The following is a 22,002-nucleotide window of genomic DNA, read 5'->3' as shown; positions in this document are numbered from 1 at the left end:
AATGCTTTTTGGGGGTTATGCAGCAAGCATGCAGATAAACCACTCTTCTATGTGAGCTCTGCGCAATTAAAATTATCATGCATGATTTGATACTGGGACCAATGAAATATATGCATCTACAAGCAGGGGCTGCCTTTTGAGGAGAGCGAGAGCAATCACTCTCTACTGCTCTCCTTAAATCTGATTTAACAGTGATTTTTAGCTCTCCTTAGTTGACCATTCTCTCCTTATATTCTATACAAAATGCTCTAAACAGCTCTCCTTGAAGGTTCCAGAAGAGCTGTTTAACGCTCTCCTACAAATTCCAAAAGACAGTCCCTGTACAAGACAAGTACAACTATGTCCCTACCAAACTTGGGTGAATCAAACTTTATACAGCCATATGGTCACATGGAATGTTGAACAGGAGTGATGACATCCTCCGCCAGTTGAACACCTGAGGGCGCTGCACCATTTGAATCAGTTTCGTAAACTAGTGCCATGATACTTGGTGTCTGGTGGGATAATCCCTATTTTCCCATGGTCAGCTAGGCTGTGATGTAGTAAACTAGCAGACCTAGTGATGTTCTCCGGTGGCGGCACACAAAACTTTTTCGGGGGGCATGAGGGAAGTGATTTTCAGGGAGGAAAAGTTGAATTTTTGTAACTTTGTGTTTTAAGGCTGAAAGTGGGGGGAGAGGCGAACTGGGGGGGGATAAGAAAAATACTGGGGAATTCCCCAGTGTGCCGCCACTGATGTTCTCATAGCTTACAGCTCTTGAGTTAATTTCACAATTTTGAATCAATTTCACATTTTGAAACCATCATTATTGTTTTCATGGCTTTTTTGCACCTTGTTTTTGCTTCATCACTTTCACGGGTGCAGGTGGATCACACCAGGGCGTTAAGTCTTTGTTGCAGTCTAACTCCACGTGTAAAATTGTAGCCGTAGCACCATCGACGGAGAGTTTTTGTGAACTTCGCAGCTCGTATTCTACTGTGTCCAGTCCGGTGAGACGATCACGTTTAAAAGATTCCTGGAATTGTAAAAGAGAAGCATTCTCTGTTAAATTCATATACCGTATTGGTCCGAGTATAGTCCCACCCATTTTTTAGGTGAACATTTTTTACAATTGGGGGTGGGATTATACTCGAATTAAAAAACAAATAAAAAACATATATATTTTTTTTTTTTTTTTTTTTCGGTTTTGGAGTGTCCCTGGACCTAGACCTAGATGCTAGGATAATTCATGGTTGAACTAAAAAAAAAAAAAAAAATTCAAGATGTTTTGTATTTTTAATATGAAAATTGATATTTTGTATTCATGTCATACTCTATTAATGATATCAAAATGCATTCAAATTCAATGCATTTTGATATCATTAAGGGATCTAAATTGAGCGTTTATTGCGTTTCGACAGTATTTTTTGTGGGACATGAATACAAAATATCAATTTTCATATTAAAATACAAAACATCTAGAATTTTTATTGGTCTAGGTCCAGGGACATTCCAAAACCGAAAAAAAAAATATTAAAAAAATAATTTTTTTTTTTTTTTTTTTACAATTTCCGGAATTTTTCGAAAAATGGGGGATGGGACTATACTCGAACGTGGGACTATACTCGGACGAATACGGTAATACACATAAATGAGAAGTCCTAAGAAATAATGTGCCATTAATTGTTGCTGTTTTATTTGGTGCATTTTGTAAAGCAAAGCAGCAGCAACATTGAATAGTGCCCCTGGGTGCTTGGCAAAGGCATACCTTTGAAATCCAGTATGGAAGACATGACCTAAATCTCCCACACAGGGGGTAGGCCTATAGATTTCAAATGGAGTTACCCATTCAGGTATTTCCCATTTGAAATGTACGCTCCCTGTGTAGTAGATTAAGGTCATGTCTTCCACAGGGGGTGTATGGATTTCAACTGGAATAGCTGATTTCATGGGACAACATATAACATGCTCGGTTCTGGTATTTTAAGTGGTTATATTTTGTGAGGGTATTATTTTGTTAATTCATGAATCTAGCCAGAACCACGAAATTAAAGCCACAAGGAGTGTTCAGTAATGATGTGTACCTATGGCGGGGGTAGGCTAGCTCACATCACACACTATAGGTGGCGCTATTCGTCCATAGGGAAGTGGAATGTGCATGTACGGTCCAAAAATGGCTTTACTGTGGGGCTCAATGGAGAAAATCACTAAAAATAAATTTTGACAACCAAAACCTAAGTGATGTTGACTTATGTTGGTACTGGCATGATACTGGATTCATAAACTATCACATAGTGCAATCCATGTTCCACCAAGTTGACGCTCGATTTAGCTCAAAAGCAATTTGTGTGTAAATCAAGACCATTCAAAACAGCTTTTCTTACAGTAAAGAATAGGAGGTCATCTGGGGTCACATACAGTAGTGTGCATTGTACATGTGCCTGCTGTCACAATTTCACACACAAAATTTTGGGCAATTTGATGACACTATTTTTGTCTCTAACTTCAAAAGTATATGCACTAGAAACATGATTGACCCCTTATTGTTTAGGTAATTTAATTCTCTTTCAAATGAAAGAACTTTTTAGCTAAAAATATTGAACTTCAAAATTTTATGAACATCCCTAGCGGGGGGAGGGTTGATTGGGGGCAGACAAGGACTTAGGCAGCCAGCGGTGTAGGGAGTGTTTTACACACCCAAATTTGTAAATACACACCCAGTTTTTGCCCACATGGCCTATACTTTGTACACAAATCTTAAATTTACACACCCATTTTTTTTAAAATTTACACACCTAAACCTTTGAATCCTGCCTAAGACCCTGGGGGCAGAATTGAGCAACAATGTAATTAACCAATCATCACTAAAAGTTCATTTTGCTTCAAATCTTGAAAATATATTTACACAACAATATTGGCTTATTCAACATGCAGTTCAGGTTATGACTGTGAATATCAGTCACCTACAGGTGTAAATGATGAACTCCAGAGGGTGTTTAACTGAGTTTGGGACAAAATCCAGAGGGCCTCTGACTGAACTGTGAAGGGCTAATATTCATGGCATTTATTCAGCTGTCTGTTACTACTATTCATTGCATTTATTCTGCTGTTTGTGTCTGTATGCATTGATTTATATGAATGACATACATTCCATTACAGAAGTGACAAGCCCATAGTCAGGTCTACTATATTTTGTCAAGTTCATTTTGTTCAAGTTATGGACATATACGATCTCAGCTCTCACACAAAATGAGGGTCAAGTCACAAGTTAGGAGTTTCAAGACGTTCCAACTGTTGAGTTGATGTTCTCTGCTTGAAGACACCTGTATTTGCAGTGGTATATCCTTTGTGAACAGAACAGAGTACAGCATATCATGTCCCCATTCACAAAGGACATACCACTGACTATACCGGTATCTTTAAACAATTAAAGAACAACAGCAACTCAAATTGGAAGGTCTTGAAACCACCAACTTGCAACTTTATGCTCATTTTGTGGGAGCAGGTCACATATGTGACATGATCTAGGGAATGAGTCGGATGTCACTAAGGCCAAAAAAAATTTGTTATGTTGGCGTAACAGGCTGATCAAAAATAGGGTAGGTAGGTAGGGATCTTTTTTTTTTCTTTTAGGAACTGTTTTTGAACAATGTTGAACAAGTTAAAACATTCCTTTTAGTTTGTTGGAAGTACCCACTAGTATGAATCTTAAATATAATACTCTTTGTATTTCTTCAAAACTGCATACCAGATATCGGTATAAAAGGTCCTGTACGGTTTGGATTGGCTCGATCAATTGCATGTCTTGATAGGGACCGCTTGGACTCTTTGCACAACATATCTGTGTTGGAATTCATCACACAGTTTCTGCGCAAAGTCTCTGACCAGAACGTGTAATTCCACCGTTTTAATCGATTGGATTATTGTTTTTGAACCAGATTTACCAACCACTGAAACAGAATAGCCGTCAGAGTAGCCGGGCCGCTGAGGCTGCCATGACGAATGCTGGTTTGGTACTTCCGGGTTGAGTAAGATTCCGTTTTTTCCAGAGGAAAAAATTTCAACAACAAAAAAGTGTAGGGTCGGGCCTAATAATTGGGTCGGTCGGGTTACGCCAACATAACAAATTTTTTTTGCCTAATAATGTTTTTGAGATATTAGCAAAAACAGGTTTTAAATTTCTTTTGTTTTATATTGTTTTCAGCCATTGATAAATTACTCATAACTCTGTAACCAGATGTCCGATTTTGATGGGGTTTGCATCAAAATGTAGCATTTTGTAAACTGTGTGCAACATGTGACTCACTCCCCTTGATCATGTCACACAATAATGCCCTAAAATATGTATCCAAATTGCTGTGGTACGTATTCATTATGCATTGAACTACTACAAAAGAGCAAGCTTCAGGTGACTCAGACTGCATGATGTAGTTGTATACGAGTTAGACTCGTAATCGATAGGTCGGTGGTTCGATTCCCAGTGGAATTACCAAATGGCCTATGCTTACCTTATGTTGGTTGCCATATCTTGTCATATCTCTTTTCCTTTTCTCTCTGTCATGTATATGATAAAAAGTGTCATAACCAGTGGTGATTCCTTCTGGTCTAGAAATCTGCAATTTCAAAATAAGAAAGTAATGCTCAACATCATTGAAGAGCCTTACACTAGTGGCATAGCTAAGGGGGGAAGCTGCCCCCTGTGGGAAGACTTTCCCCCCCCCCCTGTCAGAAGGCTTGCCTTCTCTACCCCCCCCCCCCATGTGATGCTGGCTGCCCTGATATGTAAAGCCCTTTTTTTGTATTTTTTAGCCCATTTTTGACCATTTTCGTCAAAGTTTGTCCCTCTTAAAACTTGCCTTGCTCCCCTTCCCCCTTTGCCCCCTTATGCCACTGTCACCTTTACATTTTGTATGACTGACACCAGCCTCTCATCATCCTAGTAAGGCAATTTTCCTTCCTCAGACACATCCTCTCGTAATCTGACTATTTGCATAGTGCTTTCGTTTTTTTTATCTGAACGAAAAACGATATCAAACACTATGGCAATATGTTAATTATTATGCTTGATACAATTTATTACATCACCAGGGTATGATAAAAAGGGTCACCAGTACCTAACCGGGCACCAATTGTGCTTTAGCACTAAATTAGATGTGCTGCCAATATCTGCAATATCGCCATTTTGAAATTAGAGTGTAGCTCTTTGAAGAAGAATAAAACAACCTGCAGATTTTTTTATTTGTTTGGGTTTTGACTACCCTGGATAACCCAAGAAAGCCTCTATCGAAGTTTATTTCCATTGGGGTCCATTTGAACACTGGGACAGGTTGGGAACAGTCAGGGTTTAACACCCTTCTCTTTTTGAAACTGGCTACAAGATACATACAGATATAGCTCTCTGTACACGGAACCAACATGCAGCTGAATGTCCCCTCTGAACTAAAGGACAGAGTTCTTTCATGATTCATTTACCCAATTCTGAAGTCTGGATTTAATCTAGGGATTGCCAATTAATTTCAGATATTTTTCCTCAAGTCAATATCACAGCCAATATACTCAGAACTGCGATAATCTAGACAAAATTAAGGGGTCTAAAATGAGCGTTTTGGCGTTTCGACAGTATTTTTTGTGGGACATGAGAGCACACCAGACATATCGAATTGCATTCTGAATATGAAGAATGTCCATCTGATATCAAATAATTTCCATTTTTTGAAATTCATGATATAATACAAATTTTATGACAAATTATTAAAATTTGATATTTTTCAAATTTTTGATATATAACAGTCCTCGAAATAAATTTTATAAATCTAATGATACATTCTTAAAGTGTATGTAGCTGGGAGGAAAAGCCGACGATCAATTGAAAATTTTGACCTTTCATATTGAAGATATGGATTTTTTCCCAAAAGACCTAATTTTTTTTTTTGGTGTTTTGGGAAAAAATCCATATCTTCAATACTGAAAAGGTCAAAATTTTCAATTGATCGTCGGGCTTTTCATCCCACCTACATACACTTTAAGTATAAATCATCAGATTTATAAAGTTTACTTCAAGTACTGTTAAATATCAAAAATATAAATTTTAATCATTTGCCATAAAATGTGTATTACATTGCGAATTTCAAAAATCAAAATTATTTGATATCAGAAGGATATTCTTCGTATTCAGAATGCAATTCGATATGTCTGATGTGCTCTAATGTCCCACAATAAATACTGCCCAAACGTTCATACCCCACCCCTTAAGAGCATTAATTATTTATACCACAATACAGTCAGTGTTCCTCATATCATTGTGGTTATCAATGAAAACTTCCATACACTAGTAAATCATATTGACCATAAGGGCGACATTATCATATAATTTAAAGTGCAAATGCCTCTGTTGCCATGGTTGCCAAGTTTGGCAAATTGCGTGGGGCAGTTCACAGGTTATATGTAGGGGCAGTTTCCTTCCTTCCTTCCTTCTTTCCTTCCTTTCTTCCTTCCCTCCTTCCTTCCATCCTTGAAAGTGTAAAACTCACATGAGTGAGAATAAAATGCACTGCGTGGTGTACATGGGTCGGAACAATAAACATAGCATGAAAATAATGGTGTAAAAGGTAAAATATAATAATGTGGAGTTGTGCAAGTAAAATTAGGCTGGCGATGAGACTACTTCAGTGGACAATCCCTCAACATGGTCTTGAAGCTGTCAATATACTACTCTGTGCAGTGGCGTAGCCAGGTTTTTGGAACGGGGGGCATAACTTATAAATGTACCGACGGAAAATATTTTTTGCCGACGGAAGTTGTGAATTGTTGACCCCAATGGGTGGGGGGGGGGGGGGGGTTGGGGGCAAAAAATTTTCCAAAAAATTTTCACAGCATTTTTACGTTTATATATCAATATCATTCAATGTGCTAACGTAAACAGCCAAAGAGGAAGAGTTGAAATATTTTAGCGACATTTGTTTCTTCAATTTTTTTGGGGGCCAAGGCCCATCGTGTACCGATGGCCTAAGATGAACCGTGTAGTCTGATTGTTAATTACTCCTTTTTTTGGCTTTTTTTCTTGCTTAAATACTCGGTGCAGTTATCAATATCAAGAGAGGGCTTCGACCATTGCGTTTTGCAGATTTTCTATACTCAAAGAACTATTTTTTATAGCTAAAGAGCAGGGACAGACTTAGGTTTCAGTTTTTTACTGGCCCTCCGGGCCAGTAAATTGGCAAACCTAGTGGCCCTGCAATAAATTTACTGGCCCAGCTTTTTCAATATGTTCTACTGCAAAAAAAAAAATAATAATAATAAAAATAAAAGACCTATTTTTCCAATGTTTTGGGGAAAAAGTATTATATCGCGAATTTCAAAAATCAAAATTATTTGATATCAGATGGACATTCCTCATTTTCAAAATGTAATTCGATATGTCCGATGTGCTCTCAGGTCCCACAAAAAATATCTGGAAACATCGCTATCCGAGCCCTTAAAGTCAAGCAAAACATTTTAATTTGTTTTGTACTGAATGTACTCAATGTAAAGAGTGTAGTCACTAACACAAGTTCAGTCTGATCAGTAGTCCTGCCTTTTTTAGCTCCAAAAGTTCACAAATGTTCAATTATGTGGTATTTGCGGTATCGCTATTACCATCAGATAGAGCACAAAAGAGCTTGGAAGTAGTACGTAGGCCTACTATCGCCGTAAAAAGCGGCTGTATATTTCCAACTTGCTAGCAACGCAAGAATAAGAATATGAATACACGAAAAATCATTAAATAAACATATAAATTGCAGGTGACAGGCAGAGCAGAAAACTGTGTAAATATGTCCATCACTGATTATATCTTGTCTCTTTATATTATGTGTTTCATCAGGCTCAAAAATCTGGTGGCCAGCGGGGCCAGCATTGTTGGAAGTTTACTGGCCCGACGCAAAATCCACTGGCGCAGGGCCACCGCTTAAATCTGTCCCTGCTAAAGAGGACACTGTATACGTACACCATTATTTTTCATACTATGATACTTATCAAGAGAGGGCTCTCTTTATGATACTGTACTGGACAGAAAGTGATATTAAAATTTAACAGTAAAGGGAGCCCTCGCTTGTGGGGAAATCAATGGTGTACTTTAATTGGGAGCGCTATAGCGGTGTATAGGTGATTTCGTAAAGCAGACAGTGGTATCTGGGAGTGATATAGAACCAGATTGAATAAATTGAAAATAACAAAGTACATGAAGCAGTTATTAATACTTGACTGTAGTATCTCCTGGATCCACTGGGAGATTTGTTCCAATCCTGAATATGTGGGAAGTAGAAGTTATAAACACTGAAGATTTGATGTTGCATGAATCTGGATGAATGGTCTCTGGGAGATGAAGGATGATGTAGTGATTCCATTACGTGATGTGATCAAGCTAAAGAAGTCTGATGTTGATGCAAATCAAAATTCAGTTTTCATTTCATTACATGAGCCATTCTCAGAGCATTATTTTGCTGAAATCCCCATCATAATTGGACTTATGGTTCCAGAGACATGGCAGGGCCTAGATTTCGTCTTCGTTTGCGAGAATCAAAATCCATCATAGTCACTGCACTTACTGTATAATTCAATGAGAGAAGCCGATTCTTGCAACCGAATCTTAAAATAAAAAAAAATAAATGTAGACATTTATATAGCGCTTTATGCCGTAAACAGCCTCTAAGCGCTTTACATTTATTCCGCCGTCATTAGAATATGTCGGAACCACGTTTGCAGCCTACAAGTGGCGCAGGGGTCCATCAGTACAACGACTGTGACTACCCCTAACAGCTTCCCATTGCACCTGGGTGGGGTGAGGCAAGCGAGGCAGCGCCTTGCCCAAGGCGCAACACGGTGGTGGGACGGGAATCGAACCCACGCATACGTCGAGCAAGCTCTCAGATTATGAGTCCAAGGCCGTAACCACTGAGCCACCGTGCCTTACGAGAATCATTACGAGAATCGATTCTGTGATCCTCGTCGAAATCTAGGCCCTGCATAGCCATTTTAGTGTTTTTCAGAACGATAAAATACAAGGGAAGTTGAATACTATTATTGGCTATATCTCAAAATCATTATACCTGAGACTCATTTTTCTTGATCACATCGCATTTATGATGTCAACCAGGTCGAAACGGATCTTGAACACCACAAGTAGGAGACATCAGAGGATATTTAGTAATTTCATAATACTTGTAAACAAAATGTATGAGAAATAAATTAATGATGTCATCATTTTTTGCTTGGAAATGTTATGATTTTTCCAAATAAAAAAGCAAAATGCGGGAAAATTGCTCCCAGAAACTAAATGTGCACAGCCTAGGAAACTTGACTTTTTTGTTTAGCCAGAGACAAGCGATTTTTGGCTTACCATTTCGAGATATTTACTCTGCAGGGTACACAAAATTATTGCACAGCCCCTTAGGTTACAGCATACATTGTAATCAATGTCTTTCACGACTGATAATGGGAACTTTCTGACTACACTTACTTTGAGATTAAGTTCTTGCATTCTTAAATACAGCTCGTCATCCTCTCTTCCCCATCCCCAGAAAAGGTTGGATAAACCATTTAACTGAAAGAAAAGAAAAGAAAACATCATGATTCCATGTGTTGTACAAAAAAAGAGAGCAGGTTTGGAAAGAAAGAGAGACATCTGGGGTCCATTTTACTAAACTTTATGAAGCTTTGTAAGTCTCGAAATCATTTGTAACTTACGACGAGTCATAAGTTCCATTTCACTAAACTAATTTACGAACGGTACCCTTCGTATGTAATAGAGATTTACTACAGAGACCCTTCGTAAAGTTCCATCTAGTATTGGGTATTCAGAACCTTATGAACTGTTACTTAAGTTATGAAGGATTAAAAGTTTAGTGAAGATCTTTTCTGTTATATCCCATCATGCTCTATTCTATGTAATGGAAATCTCGTACCCATACATGAGATTGAAAGCGGCACACAAATTCCAACATTCAAAATTAGAAATTGTAGGATTATGGGAAAAAGATACAGCTATAACTTGTATCTTTAAAATCTATTAGATTAATCTGCTCTTATTTATTAATTTTTTCAAGGCAAATTTCTAATCAAACAGCCAAGACAGACCCTTGATTCTGATGGTGCGCAGCTCCAAGACGGCAAGACCTCCTTTCACTGGTACGTCTTCAGCTCTGCGGGGAGCATACCCACCAAAAATACATGTCTCTTCACCCATCCCACAAATTGAACTTGACACCAATTTGACCCCATGGTTGTTTGATGTATATATAGAATTGGCTTCATTATTAACTAAATGCAAACTATAGATGGCGCTATTTATCTTTATTTCTTTATTTGCAAGGGGTAGGTGATTAATACTGCCATTAAAACACCTGGAATAGGTGAAACAAGCAACAAGGACATTTTATAAGCATATTTTATCAAACAAAAGGAATGATTTGTATTAAAAGCTTGAAAGAGTAATTTCCAGCAACTAATTAGCGCCACCAATTTTGTCATTAATAGATACATGTACATTTTATATCCGAAAAAGCTTAAAAAATGCTAAAAAGTGAATAATTTTGTAAAAGAGGGGAAATTAAAGTTGAGAATGACTCAAAAGCATCTGTATACATTAGCATGATATTACTTTTAGCTGTTTAAGCCTAAATTTTGGTTGTATGTGATGTTTTGTTTGAAAAACTAATAAATGATCCCATCAAACAACCGTGTGTACCCTGGTACCGTACTTACCTTTTGAAAAGTATCACTTTTCATCATTAGTATTCCTCCAACAAAAGTTTTATAGTGATATTTAGGATGAAGATCTGGTGCCGACACATGATGAGGGCCTTCCTCTACCATCGGGAAAGTGTAGCTAATTTTGGTGTTTTTGGGGAGTAAGTCTACATCATGTAACACTATATAATCACAGTCCTCCTTGCTGTGTAAAAATCCTATGTTAATTAATGAAGCTCTATTAAATCTGGAAGGTAATGAAAGAAAAAGAAGTGATCACATTCAATCAATTGTGTATTAAAATGACCAAGCACATCTTGTTATTATTTGTATGTTACAGAAACATGTAGCACTGCGTCATCATCCCTATATCTTTGTGTCAAAAATTGCTGTGATAGTACCTTGAATCCTCTCATTTTTCAAAAGCTACGCATGGCGATTTTGTTCGAGATAGGCCGAGCGACTCAGGCTAAGCATACCATTTACATGATATGAGATACCATAGCCCTGCTTTAGAGCCTGCCGCTTAGTTTCTATTCTACGATTTGCGCATGATCAGTACTACATATGTATGGTGTTACTATTATAGAAAATTCGATTTGTTTTCCAGTACACTAACTCGAAAAGCAATACACTAATTAGCGGGGCCTTGCTGTTTGCTGTGGATATCTTTAACTGCATTTTATAAGTAAAGATTTTGAATTCCAAAGTAAAAATTGTGATATTTTCAACTGTTTGAGAAATGAATTATACAAAGGAACCCGTGTAAAACCCAGGTGCTGTATTTATAATACAATGTACATTTATCGACTTTCTTTATCTGCGTCAATAATAGAATATCGATTCAATCGAATTGAATACATGTCTCCATTTTGAGTTTGTACTACATGTACACCTCTGAGCGACAAAGCGATCGATTTCTAGCCAATCAGATACGGTAGGCCTCCTTTTCTTGCGTTCGGTGAAATACCAATCGCCCGTCGCGTCGCTCACCAACGGAGTATTAAGTTTATAACACTGGCTGTTGACACTGTGTGTAGTAGTCTACTACATGTTTCTTTCTGTTTTTAAGTCCTTTTTTGCCCGCATTTGATTCCCAGCCAAAGAATTAGAACCAGAGAATCTGTACACGACCACCCTTCACACATGGTGCAAAAATTGGGGGTATTTGAGTTTTGCTTGAAATGCACCCAAAACTAAGAGGTGCTTGTGCACGATACTAGACACACTTCATGGCACCAAGCACCGACTGCATCAACGCAATGCAATTATGCGTAATGTCGGCACAGACCCAAATACCCCCATAAATGACTGTTTTAACATGTTTGAACATTTTTTTTAAAATTTCATATTAAAAGATTATATATTATGGCTTTTAGAGCTCTACTTTGATTGGTTACTCAGATGAATATATCATGTAATTATAACCAATCAGTGGCTCTGTAAGAAAAGGTCAAATTGACTCACCTGTGACTATCTATTTGGTTAACTATAATAAACTGATGACGTATACTCTGCATGTTTAGATATTTATGCATGTACGGTAAGAATTCCATGAGTTCCTCAAAACGTTCCCTATACGGCACGATGATGGCAAGTTTATGTGGTCCCCAACTAAGATTATCTTCCCCCTCATCTCCATTCCCTTCTTTATTTTCTCCTTGTTCAGCACTGTCTTTAACTCGCTCTTTCACCTCATCCTTCTTTTGAGCAAATTTTGCGTCCGATATTTTCTGCTCCAAGTCGAGCACTTGCGATTTCAGAAAGCGGATCTTGCGTGACATTTAAATCGATGACGGAGCAGTCGCCTTCAGCGTCGATCGCGAGGTAAATCATAGTTAGACTGGCACCGACGAGGAGAACCATTAAAACTTTGGAAATGAAACGATACGGGATGGCCATATCGATGTTTTATTGAGTTGTCACCATTGCACATTAATTGATGTAATATCTAGCACCATCTTTCTGTTTCCCAATTGTTTGTGTCACTTTCGTTCATTCATCGTAAGTCAAGTGCAGATCTATTCAAATAGTTTTCTGTTGATTAAGATCCAAGTCATTCTTGCAAGAAATCTGAAAAACAAAAAGATTAATTACCTTCATGTTAGGCCAAAAAAAACCAAGTTTGTTTCCTGTAGCGTGCGCATTTCGTTTTTGACGGCTTATGTGTGCATTTATTATTATTATTATTTATTTAAAAAACAAATATAAAACACTACTGGAGTAAACATTTACACATAACACAACAAATAAACAATATAAATATTCTTGAATGTGAAGAAATATGATTTTTGTGTGTGTGTGTGTGTCGGAGAAACCCACTGTAAATTCCCATTCCAATTTGCAGCAAAAAGGGGTTTGTTTTTTCCATTTCAAGACATGGATTAAAAAAAAAAAAACACATTTCGCATTTGACTTTCTGGACCTGCTACAGAAAACAAACATGTTTTTATTTGGTTTATAATGATATATATTCTAAAAGTCTTTGCTAACAAAAGAGTACCATTTCAAAGATAGCTTGATGTATCGAGGAGTATATTTTGCAATTTCTTGCCAATTTATATGGCAAAAAACACATCTTAACTTCTCAAGTTATGTAGTGCACTTTTATGCAAGCGTCAATTTGAAGCTTGGACCTACCCACCTCAAGCCTTGACATACATGTATTATCAACAGCAATTCGAAGCCGATGATTGAGGTCATACTTTTGTTGACCTCAATCATTTGAAATTTAACAGTCCTCGAAGTAAACTTTATAAATCTAATGATATGTATTTAAAGTGTATGTAGCTGGGAGGAAAAGCCGATGATCACTTGAAAATTTTGACCTTTCATATTGAAGATATACATTTTCTCCCAAATAGACCCGGGAAATAGACCTAATTTTTTTTGGTGTTTTGGGGACAGTATTTTTTGTGGAACATGAGAGCACATCAGACATATCAAATTGTATTCTAAATACAAAGAATGTCCTTCTGATATCAAAGATTTTTGATTTTTTTTTTAAATTTGCAATATAATGCACATTTTATGGCAAATGATTAAAAATTGATATTTTTGATATTTAACAGTTCTCGAAGTAAACTTTATAAATCTAATGATATAATGACTTAAAGTGTAATATGTTGCTGGGAACAACTGAACCAGCATGCTTACATGTATTAGGTTGTTTAGCCTGGCTTGAACATTAAGCTTGAACCTGGTCCCATCAGGGGCGTAGCAAGAGCATCAGGGGCCAATGGACAAGGAGCAGTACGGGCCCTTTTTAACCAGGGCGTGATATACCTTATGGGGGCCCTGGGCCAGGCAAAAATTTGGAAGCTCTTAACTCACGTGCCGAGAAAGGCATGTGCACTCAAGTCAGTGGCCAAGTTTTGGTTTACATATATAATACAGAGGGGGACTAACATATTTTGTCCCGATATTACTAGGACAAAAATTCAATTTCAGACTATTTTAGCCTTAGACCAACATGAATTTTATGCCACTTGAATGTGCGCGAAGTGTGGAAAATTTTACAATAATTGTGCCCTATTTTGACCAAAAACATGCTGTTATTGGGGTTAAAAGGGCAATTTTGGGGCCCCCCAAATTTTGGGGGCCCATCTGACCAAATGGTAAATCCGGCCCTGCTCTCCATTATCAGCCTTTATTTAATTTTCGCTTTTGTGCTCGGAGCCCCTGAACCCTCGGGGCCCATGGACTTCGTCCACCCTGTACCCCCGCTTGCTACGCCTCTGGGTCCCATCAGAATCCAAGTTTCCACATGGAGCGACCGTTTAAACAAACAAAAAAACAAACTATCCATCATCCAGGCATCTTTTATAACATTTGTTCATGCTCCTGTGCTTTTTACAATTGTGTGTTTTTGATATGATGTACGTACATTGTACTTTGCTACCAAGGACCAGGCCACCATATGGAAGTTTCTCCTATGTCAGGCAGCAGGTGCAGAAGTGCATGATGCTGTCTGGTCATTAGGTACAAAATGTAGGTAATTTGCCTGCGTACATTTAATTTTGATATGTTATTTTAAATAATCTTGCATTTTGATTGCTAATGTTCTTTCACTATTGAGCTGGTCTCTATGTCTTTTATCCAATTATTCTCTATATCTTGCTATTAATGATGTTTTCAAATCATGTTAGGCCCACCAGCCATGCCTATAAAGTATTTCATCTTGAGCTGTTTTAATGTTTGCATGATTTCTTGCTCTTTTAGCAATGAGCTGGTCTCGCTATAGATGTATTTTAAACTTTTAGTATATTGTACGTGTATTTCTTGCTAAATTGATGGGATTTTCTTGCATTAAAATTATATTTTTGTTGATTTTATGTATTGTTTTGTAAAGGGCTTTATATGAAAAGGTGCTTTATGATACTTAGTATTATTTATTATTATAAACCCTGAATACATAGTAAACATTCATGAACAGGCTGTTGCGTGTATTTTAAATGTATATTGCAGGCCTGCCTATGTGTATGAGATCATTGAGATGACACTAATGACTTGTATTTAGCACAGATGGCACAAATGTACATAGTGATTAGGCCTATAATAATTTTTTTATGTGCAGCATATGTTCATAATACATATATGGTCATTTTCACGGTAAAGGGTGTAACTTTTGATTTTTAGGGTCAAAATTTCAAACCACTTAAATATTTATTTATTATGCTTCATCACTGGCACATATACAAATACAAAGACAAATATAATTATATAAATATTGCACATACTAATCAAAACAAAGTAAATAGAATAAAATGCCAGCGAAAAGAATGGGACAAACAGGTGCAAAATCACCTCTAGGACCATCCCACCTTTCGATTTTTGAAAACAATTTATGGAAAAAAAAACCCCCCAAAACCCATCACAGCCCCATCCCAAATTAAATAAGCCTGCAATTCGAGTATCTGCAGTAAGAGCTCCAAGAGCATGTACATTTCAAAGAACAAAAATTTTGAGTAAAATGAGAATTATTCAAAAATTCGAAGGAAGAAAATTCCTTGTTTACTGAAATCATGCATAGAAACAACTTAAATTCCAGTAAAATAATGTTTCAAGGCTTAAATCTTTTGAGTTATAATAAAAAATTTGACATTTCCATAACATTTTGGTTAAATCTAAGAAAAATGTATTTTACATAAGCTCAGAATATTATGACATGAAAGCTGAAATACATGTACATGTGAAATTCCATTCCAAAGTAAGTCAACAGATATAAGTTAAATTTTATACCATGTTTTGCTATGTTTGTAATTGCAGTTTTGAAAATTTTTAACATCCAAGTGTCATTTACAATGGAAATTTCCCAACCTTAAACATAATTTTTAAGTTTTAATTCGGTTCCTAAAATAATTTGAATGTCTAACTTCATGTACAAATACTACTTGATAAAAGGAACCTCCCAGCCAAGTTTCACAGAAATTGGAGTTATATTTGAGAATTGGCAATTCAAGCAATTTGTGTTTCGGAGGCTTCAGTTAATAACACAAGTGATCATAAAGTAAAATATTTGGCTAACTACTACTAGTTGACATGAAAAAATAGGTAGAAAATATCACAATTACCGGTACCAATTTTTATGCTTTGCTTCTAAGTATTGAATTTCAGTTGTGACAAAAAGTAAATTATCACAGCAAGTGATTTTTTTAGTTTCGGAGGCTTCGTGTTAACAATGGTTTTAACCATTTAAAAACATTGCAGAAGTAGTTGTTTTGAAAAGAACACTGTTGGGATCATCTAAGCTGTTATTTTCTTGAGTGTATTGAATCAATGACTCTATGCGGCAGATATTGTAGATTTATCACACTTTAATTTTTTCACCCATTTGTTAAGTATGGTGTTAACTTGCATGTGAAGCCTCTGAAACAGGCTTTCTTGGGTATCAGACTATCAGTATATTTTTCAAACAGTAACCATAATAACAACACTTTTTTAAATTCATGTCATTCTGCACATATCAAGTAATATTTACAATGCAGATATCAGTATGAAACACACCAATTTAGATGTGCAAAGATGATAATTAATCTTATTGTTGTTTCGGAGGCTTCATTTGTTTCGGAGGCTTCAATTGTTAACGGAAAGTTTGTATTGGGTCCCATTTTCAAACCGTGATGTACATCTCCACTGTTTAAAAACAAGTGACTTGAGGGTCTACTTTGCTACATTTTGATAAATAGATTGGATGAGCTCTTTTATTTATATTTGCACAAGCTAGCTGAACAGTTTGTTTCGGAGGCTTCAAGAGAGTTAACGGAAAATCGCCTCTATGAAGTCAAGATTTTATAAAAAATTTAAAAGCTTGCAAATCGGCTAATTTTTGTTACCTATTTCAAGTTAAGTAATCAACTGTTATGAAGCTATATCCACAAAGTTTGTTAACAATTGTTGACGGAAAATGAAGCCTCCGAAACGACAAATATCGAAGTCTGGTTCTCAAAAATACAGGGCTGTTCACAATTAAAACTAATGTGGCAGTTTTTTACTGAGCATATGACTACACTTTCAGCATAAGAAAAATTATCCATGAGCTAAGGGGCCGTCCATAATTTTCGCCATTTTCACTTACGTACAAAGCGTACGTAACTTTTTACCCCCCTCCCTCCCTCGAGTTACGTACAAATAAAATGGCGAAGGATTTCCGTGAGTATATGCCTCAAACGTACTATAGCAAAATTGAGATGTTGGGTCGGGGTTGGGGTCGCGGTTAGGGTTTTTGGTTAAAGGTTCGATTAGGTTTAGGGTTAGGGCTAATGTTCCAGAAGGACAGTTGGTTCTGGATTAATGTTTCTACAGATAAGTTGAGAAATGCTGAAAAACTTCCCTTTTAAACTTTAAAATATTTTCATGTAAACGAGAGCCACCAATAAATTAAAATATAGTTTAAAATGCAGCCCGAATCTAAACTAAATGACTAATGCACCCCAACATCTGCTGAACATCCCACTACTCTCTTTTCCACTAAGAACCCCCGGGATCACATCATATATAGGGGGAACCAGATGGACCCCTTCAATTAGGCATGCATTTTGGTACAATTACAACATGCGTGCACCACGTATGTTATTGCAATGGGTTTCGTAGTCTTTTGTCGCAACACTGACAATCCACACTGACAATCCACACTTACAATCCACACTTCTGCAAATAAACCTAGCGCAGATAGAAAATACTTTTTAAATGTATTTTTGTATGAATGTACAATGTAAAATAGGACCACTGTGCATATTAGACAAAAAAGTAAAGAGAAAATCATTGTTTGCATGGCATGTTATAGAAATTGAACAATATTTTAGGTCAATTGGTTATAAATTATGAATAAAATATTGAAAAATACCATAATTTTTCACTTTCATTTTTGTTTATTGCTCAAACAAATCGCCATTTTTCTTACGTACACATGCCCATGATTTTTACCCCCTCCCTCCCTCTTACGTACGCTTTGTACGTAAGAGAAAATGGCGAAAATTATGGACGGCCCCTAACTGAAGAAAACACAGGGCTTTACAAAAATGTTACTATTTTTTAGTACATCAAAAAGGCCATATTTATGGACATTTTAGCCTGCCAAAACTGACAAAGTAACTCCTAAAGATGATTATGATTAGCTGCTAACTAGATGACTTATGTGGCCCATATTTGTGGAATTCTGCAGCTTTATTAGACCACTACGGATCAAAGTGTTAAAAATCCAAAGTTACACCCTTTACCGTGAAAATGACCATATGTGAAGGGCAATTTTTTAGAGGGTTGAATTATACAAATACTGCTATGTACATGTATGAGGGGCATGGTTAAAAAATTATAGGCCCAAGGTGATCTCAAAACCATGACTATTATAAATTATAGGCCCGCAGTGATCTCAAAACCATGACTATGCCCCGAGGCATAGTCATGGTTTTGAGATCACTGTGGGCCTATAATTTTGACCATGCCCCGAATAAAAAGCAATCAATATTTGTTTTACCAAATCTTAAGATTCTTGTCATCTGTTTGGTTAAAAGCATCGATTTTGGGAAGAGAAATTAATAGTTTCAATGCAAATGGCACAGCTTACAATCTGCGATTTCCGCGTAATTATAGTGCGTGAAAACATTAACGCGTGCGTAATATATATCATTTCATGTTGTGAACAGAGCACAAAGCTAATGAGTCAAATGAGTAATTCTGAATAAATTCTAGAAAGTTATTTATTTCCACAAATGCTGTTGAAAACAATTTTTATACCTATTTGCGAACCATGATTCAACAACAGCAATTTGAAGTCAACAAAATTGCTATGCAAAATTTATAAATTGCTACACAAGTTAAAATTTGCATAGCATTTTTGCTATACGAAAAAAAATCCTATTACCAAAGTTACAGCAATTTTTTCATCACTGCTTCGAGTCAGTTTTGGTCATGTTTTTTATACTGGGTACCAATTGCGTGACATGTGCATTTTTCAAGCAAATCACATGCTTTTACAGGTTTGGTGCTATAACTCAATAGGTTTACATGAGAACCCTATAAAAGTATATATATTCTGAGAGCATACACTCAAGCGATTTCAAAAATTATACAATAGGAGTCATTATACAGGGTGACTCATATAATATACAGGGTGTAACAAAAAAATTAGGACAAAAATATTAATTCAGTTATGGGGGTCACCCCTGAACATACATTGATAATGTAAAGTTTTGACACATGTTTAATACATCTAACTCAATTGCCCACCCAGTCATATGGAACTTTTACCGGTCAAGTACTTTGATTGCGTAGATACAGGGTGGTAAAAAATGTGTCAATAATTTACATGAAAAATCATGGTCAAACTAACAATTCTTTAATTTTGAATATTACAATGTAAAGATTGGCAGAAAATCATTTGGATGAAGCTTTATGCATATTCAGATTCACAGCAACTGTATACTTTTCATATTAAACAAGAAATCTCACTTACAGGGTGGCCCAAACAACACATGTTGTATTGTTACCGTATAGTTAGAATGCAGAATTTCAAACTTAAATTGTGTGAGCCACTTATGGATTACTAGACATTGTACCTGTATTTTTGATTCACTAATCAAGCTAAGGTAATTTACATGTTTATATTCTGTTACCCCAGTGATACATAAACTTGTATATTTTTAAATGTATTATTTATTGCTAATAGACCATTTTTACATTTCCGTATTATCTGTATGCTGCGGTGGTTTAATTAATTTATTTAATGATTCCATTAATTAATTTGATTTAATATATTATAAATACTTCCAAAATATTATTTACTCATTGAACAATGTTTTAGTGTGTCACCTTAGGCTAATCATACCAATATATACTGTTCATTGTAAAATCAAACATCCAAACATCATCCTGCTTGTCTCTCCTGCTCCGCCACCCCTGCCTAATTCCACTTAACGAGCTTTACTAATTAGTCAAAGTGAATTGTTTTATTTTTTTCCTCCGATTCTTTTAGCCTGCTAAATTGCTTTAAAAATAAGACCAAAACCAGGTCTCTGTGATGTAGGACTATTGTAAAATCAAACATCAACCATCATCCTGCTCGTCTCTCCTGCTCCGCCACCACCTGCTCCGCCACCACAACCACCCCTGCCTAATTCCACTTAACGAGCTTTACTAATTAGTCAAAGTGAATTGTTTTAGTTTTTTCCTCTGATTCTTATAGCCTGCTAAATTCATGAATTGCTTTCAAAATAAGACCAAAACCAGGTCCCTGTGATGTAGGACTAGAAAAATATCAACATCTTAAGTGCGAAATTTTTTCTTGCATGTCACAAAACCACCATATTTGGGGTCCCAACATAAAAAACATGACCTTTTGCAGCTCGGAACTCGGGATTGCAAAATTTAAGTAAATTTAACTGTCAATTTTGATTGCTTCTTCCTATCATTTAAGTATTTTTTTCAGCAATCGGGTATGTTTTTAGTGTAAAGTTGAGAGTCGTATTTTACTTTTGGTGCAGAATTCAGCTGACAGCACTACCAGGAAGTGAGCTCACAATCGATATGCATGGATCAAAATATGGTTGTTGTGGACGATCGATGTCGATAATTCAATGGTAAAACATATTGTGTGCGCCATTTGCATACATGTGGGCGAAGCTCATTAGCTATGCAAATTTCAATGTGTGTATGCCCAGACTGCCGTTTGAAATTATATCACATGTATACCCCGTGTATAACATTGTGTCGTAACGTGAAACAACAATGCTATGAATGGAGCAGTTTTGACATGTTTGATAAGTGGACCTGTAGGCCTGTCAGATCTACAATCATCATGATCATACAATGAATGAAATGCTTTCAGAGAAAAATGCACTACTATAAAGGTAATTAAGTGTCATTCTTCTCAGCAGCAAGCAAGTGCAATACATGAATGTAATATAATAAACTAAGTCTAAGGGCCCATATATGTCAGTGTTTACTTTAATTATTAAATTTAGTAAGCTTAAAATTTGTCATGCAATTTCATCAGAATTCCGTGCACTGATCCATCATTAACGTACTTCACAGAAACAACAGTTCATCACGTATTTCTCCTACCATAATTCTAGCGATCTATACTTACCAAATAGTAATCTTTTGACAATAAAATGGTTAGAATGTGCAGAAATTCGTCGTCGCATATTATTACGTGCACTCCGCGGATCCGCAGCAGGAAAACAAAGCCAACGTGTCAAAGGACACGCTACATACAGCCGGTCACCCAATTAGATGATTTATTGCCAGATTGTAGGCAATTAGTCAATATCCGCTGTCAATCAAAAGTTAAATTCAAAAGCGCCGACTTCTTTTTCGGAAATTGGAAGAAAAAGAAAAGGGGAAAAAATGTTCAAAATTTAATGCCATACTTGATGTGTTTATGATGAAAATAAATAAATAAATAAACCAAAAATAAATAAATAAATAAATAAATAAATAAATAAATAAATAAATAAATAAATAAATAAATAAATAAATAAATAAATAAATAAATAAATAAATAAATAAATAAATAAATAAATAAATAAATAAATAAATAAATAAATAAATAAATAAATAAATAAATAAAAATGAATGAATAAATAATAAATAAATAAATAAATAATAATAACAATATAGATAAGGCTAATGAAAGTCGATTCAAAGTTTCCCGTTACCCTACTCCGCTCAAAACAAATTGCTGGCCAAATATTTCATTATTTTGAATAAATGTTGATTTCTAACAAACTTTTTAATATACAAATAAATAATTGTGTTTTTAAATATATCATAAATCTCTTTCTGTTGATTTTCAGGGA

The 22,002-nt window shown here is 36.0% G+C and overlaps 1 protein-coding gene across 1 annotated transcript; it reads right to left on the bottom strand.

Moving 5' to 3' along the window:
* Positions 1–714: 714 nt before the first annotated feature.
* LOC140162959 (beta-1,4-galactosyltransferase 7-like) lies at positions 715–21,413 on the bottom strand. Its single transcript, XM_072186275.1, has 6 exons — positions 21,291–21,413; positions 12,173–12,778; positions 10,721–10,952; positions 9,477–9,560; positions 4,489–4,593; positions 715–1,016 (listed from the first exon to the last, which is right to left on the bottom strand). Exons 2-6 carry the CDS (start codon positions 12,487–12,489, stop codon positions 816–818), a joined length of 939 nt encoding a protein of 312 aa, XP_072042376.1. The 5' UTR covers positions 12,490–12,778; positions 21,291–21,413; the 3' UTR covers positions 715–815.
* Between the last annotated feature and the right edge of the window lie 589 nt (positions 21,414–22,002).

The sequence above is a fragment of the Amphiura filiformis genome, chromosome 10 (genome assembly GCF_039555335.1).
Source record: "Amphiura filiformis chromosome 10, Afil_fr2py, whole genome shotgun sequence".
Taxonomy (NCBI): domain Eukaryota; kingdom Metazoa; phylum Echinodermata; class Ophiuroidea; order Amphilepidida; family Amphiuridae; genus Amphiura; species Amphiura filiformis.
This window is presented reverse-complemented; position numbering and strand designations above follow the sequence as displayed.